This window comes from Nanorana parkeri, unplaced genomic scaffold (genome assembly GCF_000935625.1).
Source record: "Nanorana parkeri isolate BGI_ZX_2015 unplaced genomic scaffold, ASM93562v1 scaffold400, whole genome shotgun sequence".
NCBI classification, from domain to species: domain Eukaryota; kingdom Metazoa; phylum Chordata; class Amphibia; order Anura; family Dicroglossidae; genus Nanorana; species Nanorana parkeri.
Window position 1 is genome coordinate 122,188 of NW_017306668.1, and position 12,356 is coordinate 134,543.

A 12,356-nucleotide genomic window follows, 5' to 3' on the forward strand; every position below is an offset into this window, starting at 1 on the left:
CAAACAATATATATATATATATATATATTGGAATTTCAGTTCAGAAGCATTGTGGTACTTGTGTTCTACATTTTCTTCATGTTCACTGTGTAACAGATGACTCGCCGTATAAGCCTCTCGTCACTTGGTGGGGCATAGGGAATTATTTTATTTGTTGAGGAATTCTCCGTTTGCATCTTTTTTCATCTTGAACACGACCTGATATATTAGCCATCTAAAATATATCTAAAGATCTAGCTGAAGGTGTATTAACAGTTGAGTGTTTTCCATTTTTTTTTAGTTGAAGACGGGGAAGTTTTTGACTTCAGAGGAATGAGGTTGGATTGGTTCAGACTGCAGGTAATGTGCATTTTTATTTCATTTTTTTTAGAGACTCAAATACAGTTATCTACTTTTACCTACTTTTTACATCAAGAAAATGAATGAAGGCACAACTATGGAAGCTCATTAATAAATTTGCATTATTATTGCACTGCATTTATATATTTTCCTAATCATATCTAAGAGGACTACATTAAATTTACTTTCACAACAATGTTTGCAAAACTTTGCAACAATGCATATAAACATGGCGGCTAAGGAATTGGAGCGGTGAGATTTCCTTTGGCTCTACAAATGCATATAAACAATTTTATTTGCATGTAATATATAGTTACAATTGAAAACTGATTTTCTTTTTCCAAGTTAGTGTTAGGAGTAATACAATTGTGAAATAAAATAAACAAGTGCATAATGAAAAATAGTTGACTATCAAAAAGATATTAAAATAAACTATTCTAAACCTTTTAAACATTCTGTATTTGGTAGCCATGCCAGTGACATTGCAATGTCATACAGGACTAGTGCAGTGTTTTTTTTCTTTCTCTGCTCCCAGCATCCAGTGAAATCAAGTTCTTGTTTAAGGTCTGGCTATAGAAAGACCTTACTGTTGCTTACTGTTTAAATCTCAAATAAAAAAAAAAAAAGCCCAGCCATTTAAAAAATGAAAAATGCAGCGCCCAATGCAATACTCACCTCGACTCCAGCATTGTATGCAGGACATTGGTTGCCAGTCCACTTCCAGGCTGAGCAATGTCCAATATCATTAAACCCACTTTTTGTTAACTTGGGGTCTTATGGACGCCTCATAAAGGATATGTCACCACCTCAAACTGGTCTCACTTGGAGAATGCTGCAGTGAATGGCATTTTCATCACACTGTTGATACTGTTCTCTAAAGCCCACCACTGCCACAGGTAGAAAAGAGAGAGCACCTGAGAACTCGCATGATTTTGCAGAAAACTTAGAGATGGTCTTTAAATCGTGTTGGTGTTTTTTTGTGTGTGCAGAAATAGGGAAGTGAATGCTGTCTTTTAAGGCTTGAGATTACTGCATGGTTTGGCATTGGACTATGATAATATCTGGCCTTGTTAAAATATCTGTAAATCCCCATTCCAGGTTCATGGCAGTTTTGCATATTCGAAAAAGAGAAATCCTTTTTCAGTATCTTCTTAATCTATTTTCAAATAATTGCAAATGCCCAAAGCTGATCTTCTGTATACCTTTACCAATGCTACCAATCCTTCCTATTTCTCCCCTCATTGTAACTATTATTTTTTGGCATTAAACTTTACATTTTAGTGGCATTAAAGTCACAAATCTTTTTCTCCCCCCACCATGCTGCTTTTAAGGACTTACTTTAAATGATGCCTCTTGATCTGATCATCATCTTCCTTCCACTTGTATTCAGCAATCCCTCCAGCTCTGGTGCTGGTCTTCTGTGTCCCACGGTGCCTGTCCAATGTGCACGCTCCTAGCTGCGTGCATTGACTGGCACTGAGTTTCTCCTTCTCCCCGCCAAAGATCTCTACTGCGCATGCACCCGCTTGAGAAGCTCCTGATCTTCAGACTGGAGCGAGCGGTGGTGACAGAGGAAAGTCATTACGTTTTTTGGTAACTTTTTTTTTTTTTTTTTTTCCAATTTTTTTTATTTTTCTATGTTTTTGCATACATCTACTGCTTGTTAGCAAACAAGTCTAATTATACTTTATCATTACTGGCCCCTTTTCTTTCATACCTCCCTGGACTTTGTGGGTGGGCATACAGTGGCGCCACATCTTCAAGTACCTTGTCAAACGTCTAGATTGATATGGTTATAAGAATTTAATATAAAAATATTTATTTTGAAATTGTTCTTCAGCAGTATCTTAGGCTGCTGTGACCAGCCTGATATCGGAAATGGCAAAATCTTTGCTGCTTCCGTGTTCAGTAAGCTGAGGGGAGATACGCCACTGGAAGTAGGTGGACAAGCCACACTCACCCGGGATGCCAATCCCGGGCCTCATGAGGGATAGCAGAGACCAGTATAGCCAATGTTAGCACACTTTCTAGCAGTATACAAGTGATCAGGCGCCTCTACAGCCTTCCCAATTACTTGCATGTGAAAGGCGACTGTCAAATGAAAAGAACAGTACCAAAGTGACTGCTGCTGCAGCTGTGATCTTGGTGTAACCATTTCAGGACTGCTGTTTTATATACTGTATGTATTGTGGTCTGAATTTGTTGGATCACATACAGTCTACAGTAATGAGAAATACCTCCAAAATGTCCCCACCATCTGACCCCCTCACCCCACAGGGCAACTCTATCACCCATGTGCCAGTGCATGTAGAAGAAACCATAACCAATTTTCCTGCTCTTTCGGTCTTCAGCACTGCTCCAGAACAGTCTGCTCCCTTAGGAGGGACTGTCCCGTCCCCTGCTGCACATAAGCAAAGAGCGATAGGTTTTCAGCAACCTACTGTCCTGGCCAGTAGGTTGTAAATAGTAGCTAGCAGGCAGCGCGTGTGTGTGTGCGCGCGCCACCCATCATCAGAGGCAAGTGCTAGTGGCTGCAATGAGCCATCTAGCACCCAATGCACGGACACGGCCTGGAGCTGCGGGAGCCTGGCACTTTGTTTAAATCCTGCAGGTTAGGCAGTATTATGGTGGTTCTAGTAGAATATTTGAGGGTCCTATGGTACACCCGACAACCCCCCTGACACCACTACAGACTTTGATTGCATACCAAATTTCACAGATCAGCTGCTCTGCCTACTTGTCAGAATGTACTGCTCTAATGGCGTGTGCACTATCCATGCAGGATTACATGACTTAAAGGAGAACTATGAGGCTAGTGAAAAATCATCCTCATAGTTCGAGCCGACGTATGACAATCAAACTGTTGCACATCGGCTCAATAGATCGGGAAGTGAGCGAACACATACCATCGCTCGCTTACTTCTCAATCATCTCCCTGCAGAGAGCAGTGACTGAAGGTCACCGCTCCCTGCACGGATTCCCCCCCTCCCTGCTCCGATCCTCCAGCGCTGACTGGAGGTACGGGAGGGGGCGGGTACAGCTGGCTCTGTCTCTAGATAGGCAGAGCCCACTGTCATTCACGCAGCTGGGTGGATCTCAACAGCATTGTCGGGATATGGCTGCAGAGGTCTCTGTCTACCACGAGCTGTAGCTCGCAATATACTGAGCTTTGGGTCCCAGGAGGACGCTAGTATATTTCCTCCCAAGACGCTTAAGAGAACTATGGGGAAAAACACTTACCCCATAGTTCTCTTTTAAGGGAACTGTCCTGATTATGAGGACTTACAGGCAGGAAGTTTAATACTCAATTGTCATTGTACTGCCCACTGCTTCCTTACCTGTTGACGTGATCACGTCTGCAATATACCTGATAAAACTACACGGGATGGTGGGGGGCCCGCTCACTTTGCTATGGAGAGACACGGGACGGTGGGGGGCCCGCTCACTTTGCTATGGAGAGAGCAGTCATTAGTGTCCTCTCTTTTGGACGGGAAATTACTAATTTACAGTCTCTGAAAGATGACTTTGATCGAAGATCTGAAGAAAATGCTGATGCTTCAAGTTAAATTGAGCCAATATTATTGCCAGTTATATGTACCTAACAGACTGCTGAAATAGATTTAGCTGGGAGTGGGGCTTAAATATATGCATTATACTAAATGGAAATGTTTTTGTTTGTGTGTGCACTCGGCCATAAATTTATTTGCTGAATCCCATGTCTGTGCATGTTGAAAGGGATTTAAGAAGTATAATTTTCCAAATTATTTCACTATTTTGTCTTGTACGTGTCAGTAGAATGTGGTTGGACTTGCAGTTTTGTAAAGAAAGCACTTAAGAATTGTGTATAATGCGGTTTCATCTAGTGAAACAGGCTGAATTAAAAGGTTTAATGATTTATGTTAGCCATGGGACAGAGTTATACATGTTCACTAATTATACAGGAAAATAGCTTGGTCCTCAGTGCATATGGATTTCATCTTTCTGTCAAACCTGGCTGCCAGTCATTGTAATTTATTTGACTTGGTCTTGAATAGTAGAATAAGTGCTTTCTGACTCCTGCCAATCCATCCATTCATGAATCTGTCTAGACTACCTGACCTTATATACAAATGTATAAGCTGATTTACGTGATTAAAGGGAATGTCCAGTCTCCAATCATTTTAGTTGTAGATCTAAAATAATTCAGCTTAATGTACACATTTTTATGGTGTGTTAATGTTTAAAAAAAACATTTTTTACTATGTTTATAAACAATATGTTTTTACTATGTTTGTGTTCGTGTACACATACACAGTGGCTTTCAAAAGTATTCACCACCTTGGCATTTTTCCTATTTTGTAGCATTACCACTTGGAATTAAAATTGATTTTTTTGGGGGGTTGGAATCATTTGATTTACACGACATGCCTACCACTTTGAAGAGGCAAAATATTTTTTAGTGTGATGCAATCACAACATAGGACAAAAACAGAAAACTTGAGCATGCATAACTATTCACCCCAACAAAGTCAATATATTGTAGAGTGACGTTTTGCAGCTGCACGTTTCTTAGCTCGGCACATCTAGACACTGGGATTTTTGCCCTTTCTTTAAGGCAAAACTGCTCCAGCTTCGTTAAGTTAGATGGGTTTCACTGATTGGTGATTGGATTGAGGTCTGAGGTTTGACCAGGCCATTTCAAGACATTTAAAGGGTTTCTCCTTAAACCACGTGACTGTTGCTTTAGCAGTATGCTTAGGGTCATTGTCCTGTTGGAAGGTGAACCTCCATCCCAGTTTCAAATCTCTGGCAGACTGAAACAGGTTTCCCTCAAGAATTTTCCTGCATTTAGCGTCATCCATCATTCCTTCAATTCTCACCAGTTTGTCAGTCCCTGCCAATGAAAAGCATCCCCACACACCGTCATGCTTCACTGTGTGGCTGATGTTCCCAGGGTGATGAGAGGTCTTTCTGTTTGTGGGATGTTCAATGTTTCGGATATTTGTATGTATGTATATATGTGTGTGTGTATATATATGTATATATTGGTATGCACAGAGGTGGTCATTTTTTAACTAATTGTGTGACTTCTGAAGGTAATTGGTTGCACCAGATCTTATGTAGGGGCTTTATAGCAAAGGGGGCAAATATATATGCATACACCATTTTTCTGTTTTTTATTATTTTATAAATCAAGGTATTTTCCATTTTTTGGACTATTTTGCGTATATCCATTACATGTAATCCAAATAAAAATCAACTTTATTAAAATGGGGAAATATTTTTAAATTTCTCTGGCCTTAATCAACATTGAATAAAGCTTTCGATCTTAAAGTTGGGAATACTATCTTGGGGGAGCTGTGGTAACCACAGGAAGGTTGATCAGCAACGCTTTAAAATACTTGGGGGGGATTTTATCAAGACTGGAACAGACTAAATCTAATGCAGTTGTGCATGGCAACCAATCAGCTTCTTTTCAGTTAGGATTTGAAAATGAAAGAGAGAAGCTGATTGGTTGCCATGCACGGCTGCTCCAGATTTTGTCTGTTCCAGTCTTGGTAAATTCCCCTCATGGAATTTTTTGGGTTTCCAAGACTTGATCTGCAGAGCACAAAGAAAATTAGTAGATTTGAAACAACTGATTGGCGGGAGCCTGAGTGGAAATAACACATCAGATTGGCATAAATGCTCCAGAGGGTTAGATCCATTAGATGTTGTTCTAGCAAACAACTGATACATAGTTTAAAATTGTTTTATATATGCTCTACCAGCCAATACCTAACAATGTGACAACAACCCTTTGCCATGGTGCACAGCCAAGCAGGGAGCAACTCGAATTGCTGTATTTAGTTTTGTAGCTTCCTATGTCACCTGCATGCTTATCAGACTATGAAAGACCACATTTACACCAATTCATTGTGCAGCAAGTAGACAGGTGACACAAGAAGTTGCAGAGCTGCAGCGGACAAAAGTGCTGTCTCCTGCCTGTGTAGAATGGTAGAGGTGATTGGCTGATCAGTAATATAAAATCCTCTGGCAGGTAAAACCGTTTACATATATGTATTTAGCTGTTTGCCGGGCATTGAGTTTTAACATTTATATTGCAGAGTCTGGCTGAACATTGTGTCTGCAGATATAAAGAGCAACATTCTACTTAGGGCTATTTAAATGCCACAACGTTTGAATTTATGATACTTTACAACCTTGTCAACATTTTTCTAACACTAATTGCCGAGCAATAGGCACTCTTCAGTACATAAACATAATGCCTCCTGCTTCTTGGAAAAGCAGATTTGTTACGATGCCACATAGCCCTGAAAAGAGTCTTTAAGCAGAAGCATTTAGTATGTGGAGGAGGTTCAGGTTGACATTGTGGGCAATATTTACTGTCTAATTTCAGGGTAATGTATAAGTCAGATTAATGTTGCACTGAAAAGGGCACTGTTCATTTGTATTATAAGCTGAACAGCAGGGAACTGTTCTCCATAACCTCCGTCAATTGCCCTTCTCAGCCAGCACTGAATTATTTGTGGCAGTGCACGGGCCAGAGGAAACCACTTCCCCATAAATCGTTTATAAGGTGCCATCTGAAATTGTTCTTGTTACAGCATTTTATTCTTTTTTTTTTTTTCTTTCCCCTCAAATTTAGCAGTAAATTAGAATGTGTTATTTTGGAGCTAGAATTCCATGTTAAGATGTTACATTTTTTGGAAGCATTTTTTCACCATGTCCCTGATTGGGGGGGGGGATAAGCTTAGGGAACAATCAAAAATTCAGGAGCCTGGTTGTCTTTACTAATCTGTAGAAATATGGCACTGATAGTATCATGTTTTTTTTGTTTTTGTTCTGGCTGTCCCCTCTTGCAAAACAATATCTTGGAACACTGAACCTAGGGGCTGATATACCCCCGTGGATGGATGTTGGGTGCATGCAGACCATCTTCAGTAGGGTGCTTCAGGGCAACATGTTACAATAAACAAAAACTGACTTATCCAAAATGATAAGACACCAGCCTCTTCTGTACCACCTATGCCCCCAAAAATTAGTGCGGGCACTGCGATGTATGTGTGAAATAAATGCCCACGTGTTAAAGTGTGTGTTCCTATTAAGTTATTTTCCTATTATCAACTTTGAGTCTCCAAATCTGATTACACAGTACATCAAAACAAAAATTATAATTGCCTAGTTTGGTTTGACGTTTTATTTTGGCTTCTGAAGCTTTCTTTTCTCCTTGGATAAAAAGCCGCATTGCTTATTTCTCAAGTTTACTTTGTTTTTATATTCACATCCATTTGCAGGTCGCACGTTGTCGCCTGCCATTTGTATTTAGTTGTCTAAAGAACACAAGCATGTCAAACAAATATTAGTCTTTTGTTGCACTTCCAGTGCACACATGTACCCTGGATAAAATGTAAAATACACTTATGTTGCTGACTCTTGTTGAAGCAGTTCATAAACATCCAATTCCGAGGACATTGTGCTTTTATTATCTTTTGATAATGCGATATTGCCATTACGTGAATTCTTTTTTGCTTTGGGCCTCTTTTACAATACTTGGCCCTTCTCTGTTATTTCTTTATTTTTTTATAATCTGTTCACATCATCTGCACTGAGAGCAGTTTTCATTTATTGATCGCCTTTCAAGGGACACATGACCCTAGTAACAGTGGGGTTATATTGCAGCCTACAGGAGGTTGGGACACTGGCAAACAGGAAAAGTTGTAAGTCAGCCGTTGTATAACTCCTCCACCCAGCATACCCACAGTTTTTTGCCGGTGTACAAGGAGGTTAAGTACCTTTTCTTCAGTGCTGCTGAAAAAGTCTAATTTTGCTAGCCGCTTCGCGTCATGGTATTTTTTTGCCTTGATGACTTCAGTCAAGGTTCCTGTTACACTGCTGGCATTTTTAAGTCAGTGAATTCGGTCAATAATCCTAACCTTCAGTTGATCTCTACATTGCAGCTATTTAGATCAGCCCATCCTTAGCGGTAGCTTTGGCAGCTGTCCCTAAACTCCATTGGACTATATAATTGCAGGGCTAGCCTGCAAGGTGTCCTTTTGGGCACTAGGACCTGCATTGTGTTTTCGCCTTAGATTGCCATTTGAAACAGATTCCCTTAAAGAGTATCCTGCCAATGCTGGGCTTTGCCCCCGTTTCATAGAGCTGTAGGAGCAACTGTCAAACTTTTATGGTTTAGTTGTGATTGCTGGTTAAACTGTCTTCCCAGGTTTGCTTGGGTTCCCCCCACTCTGGGGCCTCTTGTTCTGGGGCTGATAGGAGCTTAAACTTGGCTGCTCAAGGATGGCAACCATCAATGTCAATCAGTAATGACTATGGCCTTTGGGTGGTAGCATTATGGCTAGGCAATGCTTTTCAGGATGCAAACCCTTTCTCAGGCATAATTGCAAAGTGGGTAGAAGTGGCTTTTTGAAAAGGTGAGCTCAGCTGAAGGTTGCCATCTTTGAGCTGGTCTTCACAGAAATCTGCTTACCAGCTGTCCTTTTCTCTCCTGTCAGCTCCTAGCTAGAGCCAAGAGTGCTGTAATACCGCTGCCTATCATAGCTGATTTTCATTACTATATTTGCAGTCCAGATGACCTTGTGATAAGCGCTTGATTATATTCCTATCTATAAGTGATTGTTAGGATTTTGTTACTACTAAAATACCTCTTATAACTCTGCACTCTTCTCTGTTCTTGTCTGAACTTCATCTTAATGCCTATTGTGCAATTGGATATCCGACATGCTCATATAGGTTTGATGGCTAGTTGTCCACAAACTTTTAAACATGTGGTGTACCTTTTTTTCGTAGGAGTTCCTTAGTCAGGAACTGCTTCTGGAAAATCCCACCATTAGTGTCTTTGATGGAACAAATTAGTAGGTTATGATTAGATATTTATGGTTATACAACCTTCAGCATCTGTCATTGCACAAACCCAAGGCTTTCACAGACCAGATGGCTCCTTTTAAAGGAGAACTATGAGGTGAGTGCTTTTCACTCACCTCATAGTTCTAGCCGACCTGTGACAATGAGACTGTCACAGGTCGGCTCAGTAGATCGGGAAGTGAGCGAACACATACCTTCTCGATCCAGACATAATTGTTGGGATCCGTTTCAGCTGTGGCGTCTCCGTATACCACGAGCTGTAGCTCGCAGTATACTGAGCTTAGGGTGACGGGAGGACGCTAGTTTGTGTCCTCCCGTTACCCTTAGGAGAACTATGGGGAAAAGCCCTAACCCCATAGTTCTCCTTTTAATAAAGTTGTGGTTGGAATGAAATCTGGTTCCACTTTCATGGGGTACCTATCCTTACATCAGGTGGGGGAAGCTGGTGAACACAAAGGTAAGCCATCATACATATCAACCAGAGCTGGTATTACTGTGGAAATATCCCCTCCCTTTTATAGACCCCAAGATAAGAGGGTGATGCTTACCTAAACCTTGTACATCTTTTAATGAGTGAATAGTATAATAGGAAATATATGTAAGAAAAATGTAGTAGATCTCAATAAATCGATGGCTAACATTTTTTTATGTAATCCTATTGAGTGTAGATGGATTCCTTTCTTTTATATACTGAAATTGTTACTTTAGTGGTGATATAGGGAAACCAGATATTCCTTAATTCCTGGTATCCGCTCTTCAGCACAACCTATTCAAGGAAAATACTTGCCTTGCCAAAAATCCACTTGACACATACTGATGTAAGGTTTGATCTTTTTTCTTTGCTTGGTCTTCTTGAGAAAAATATTTTACACGTAATGAAAGTGAATTACAGCATTAAATAGACAACTGAGACATTAAATTACTTGCCAGATTTGGAGGCAGAGATCTGTTGGCTGGATACTGGATATAAGAATTGCACTAACATCTGTGCAACAGTAGCTGAATAGCACTTTGTCTCTTCTGACCTGAGAACGCTTTGATGATTGCAGAATGGCTTCCGCTTGTATTATTTTTGGCTTGGAAGCCAGGAGGCTATGCATCAAAATGCATAATGGTTTCAAATAAAACAAGCTGGCCTTTTCTTGGTCCTCTTTCAAGGAGGGAAAAAATGAACCACTTTAAAGTCAAGCTATCTTGGCGTTTTGTCTTTGTTTTGAGATAATGGTGAAACCATGCTTCAAAAGATGTGCTGACAAACCTTAACATCCCACTCAGATTGAGTCATGGAAATCCACACAGATCATTTTAACAGATTCATAGCTGCCCAAGATGAAATACAGAGGAACTTAAAGCCGAGGAATTTTCATCAGAAGTGTCTGCCAAACTTCTCTTTAAGCTGCTTTAAAAAAAATCTGAGCTTTATCCTTTGAACAATGGCACTTTAATCCCCCAGAATTCAAATCTCAAGGTTTCTTAGTTTTGTACAGTATGGTTGCGGCTGCTGGAGAGCAGTGGTGTGGAAACGCATCTGGTAGAGCAAGCTGATGAATTGGATGTTAAGATATTCTGTTTTTTGGCAATTTTTATATAAACTGGCTAAGCAATGTTTTTTTTCTGCATTTTTGTAAAAAAAAAAAAAAATTATCGGTAACAAATTGAACATCTGTCTCTGCACCTGAAATGAGTAGGCAGTTTGATGTCCCTACCACATTCATACCCATATGCCAGGGGCAATTGTTAGAAGATGCCATTCAAAATTGGTTTACCAGAAAATTCTTTAAAAATTGCTTAAATTCATGTAAAGCATAGTAACTTGGTCTCATCACTCTTCAGCACCCTTGTTAACAACAACAGGACCCCCCCCCCCATACCGCTTTTTCTTTTACTTGGGGACTGGACACAAATTGGTGAAATTTGTTCATTCTTTTTTTATATACTTATTTTTAAATCCATGCATAAAGGAGTACCACATGAGGTTGAGTCCCTGCTCCTAAGGCCTGGTGCACAAACTGTAGCGCAAATAACTTTAGCCAGAAGTTGGAATGTGGCATAAGCTGGGATCCTGGGCTGTGTATCCAGTCCTAATAGAAGCATCTGAAATTGCATGAATAGAATAGGGTAAATGCTGATGGAGTGAGGGTTTGAGATGCCTTAAAGCAGAACAATGGGGTGATGTTTATTTCTCACCATAGTCCTGCCGCAGAACATCTACTACGTCCTCCCGTGACCCAAAACTCTGCATATAGCAGGCTGCTGAGAGCACTGCAGCCAGGACGGATCCCCACAATACTGTCGCTCTATCCAACTGGCTGACAGCGTGCTCTGCCTATCTAGAGCATGTGTGACAGTTTCAATGTTGGCTCTAACTATGGGGTTGAGTGTGATTCACTCACCCCATAATTCTCCTTTAACTGAATGCCACACTTTTGTAGATGTGTATTTTGTGCAGTTAATCTGCTTTTGAAAATTGGCCTATTTTTGTAATGTGGACTAATATATCTATTTACTCCAGGTTGCAGAAGAATGAATTCTTGCAGTGGGGCTACCCTTGCACTGCAAGGGTTAATGGCTCATTTTTCACTAGGGGCTCAAATAAAGATGATCTACTCGCCTGATTCTCAGTCCTGCAGTAGTGACTGCTGACATCTCTCCCCCTCCTCTCCAACTGTAGTATGTCTCTCAGCATCCTCTTATCTGATACAGGTGAATGGACTGTATTAGACGCGGGGATTAGACCAGCAAAGCCCGGGGAAGAAAGGGGCCGCAGGGACCAGTCTAGCAGGCAGCAGGATGGAGTATTTCTTCATTTGAGCCCCTAGAGAAAAACAAGCTGTTAACCCTTGCAGTGTGGGGGTTAATTTTTCTACAACCTGTTCTTTAGGTACACCTATATACACTAATCAGCCATAACATTATGACCGCCTGCCTAATATTAAGCAGGTCCCCCTTTCACTGCCAAAACAGCCCTGACCTGTGGAGGCATGGACTCCACTAGACCTCTGAAGGTATGCTGTGGTATCTGGCACCAAGCCATCAGTAGCAGATCCTTTAATTCCTGTAAGTTACGAGCTGGGGCCTCCATGGATTGTACCTCCGTGGTCCAATTCTGATGCTCACGTGCCCAATGTAGGCTCTTTTTAGCAGTGGTAGCA

General features: G+C 40.8%; 1 protein-coding gene across 3 annotated transcripts in view; it reads left to right on the forward strand.

Moving 5' to 3' along the window:
- The window catches only part of NCKAP1 (NCK associated protein 1), a 114,127-nt gene that overhangs the window by 65,319 nt on the left and 36,452 nt on the right, over positions 1-12,356 (forward strand). For all 3 annotated transcript variants that reach the window (XM_018559500.1, XM_018559501.1, XM_018559502.1), the window contains one exon: positions 281-339. In XM_018559500.1, coding sequence (XP_018415002.1) covers positions 281-339 — 59 coding nt within the window. The remainder of the gene's footprint in view (positions 1-280; positions 340-12,356) is intronic.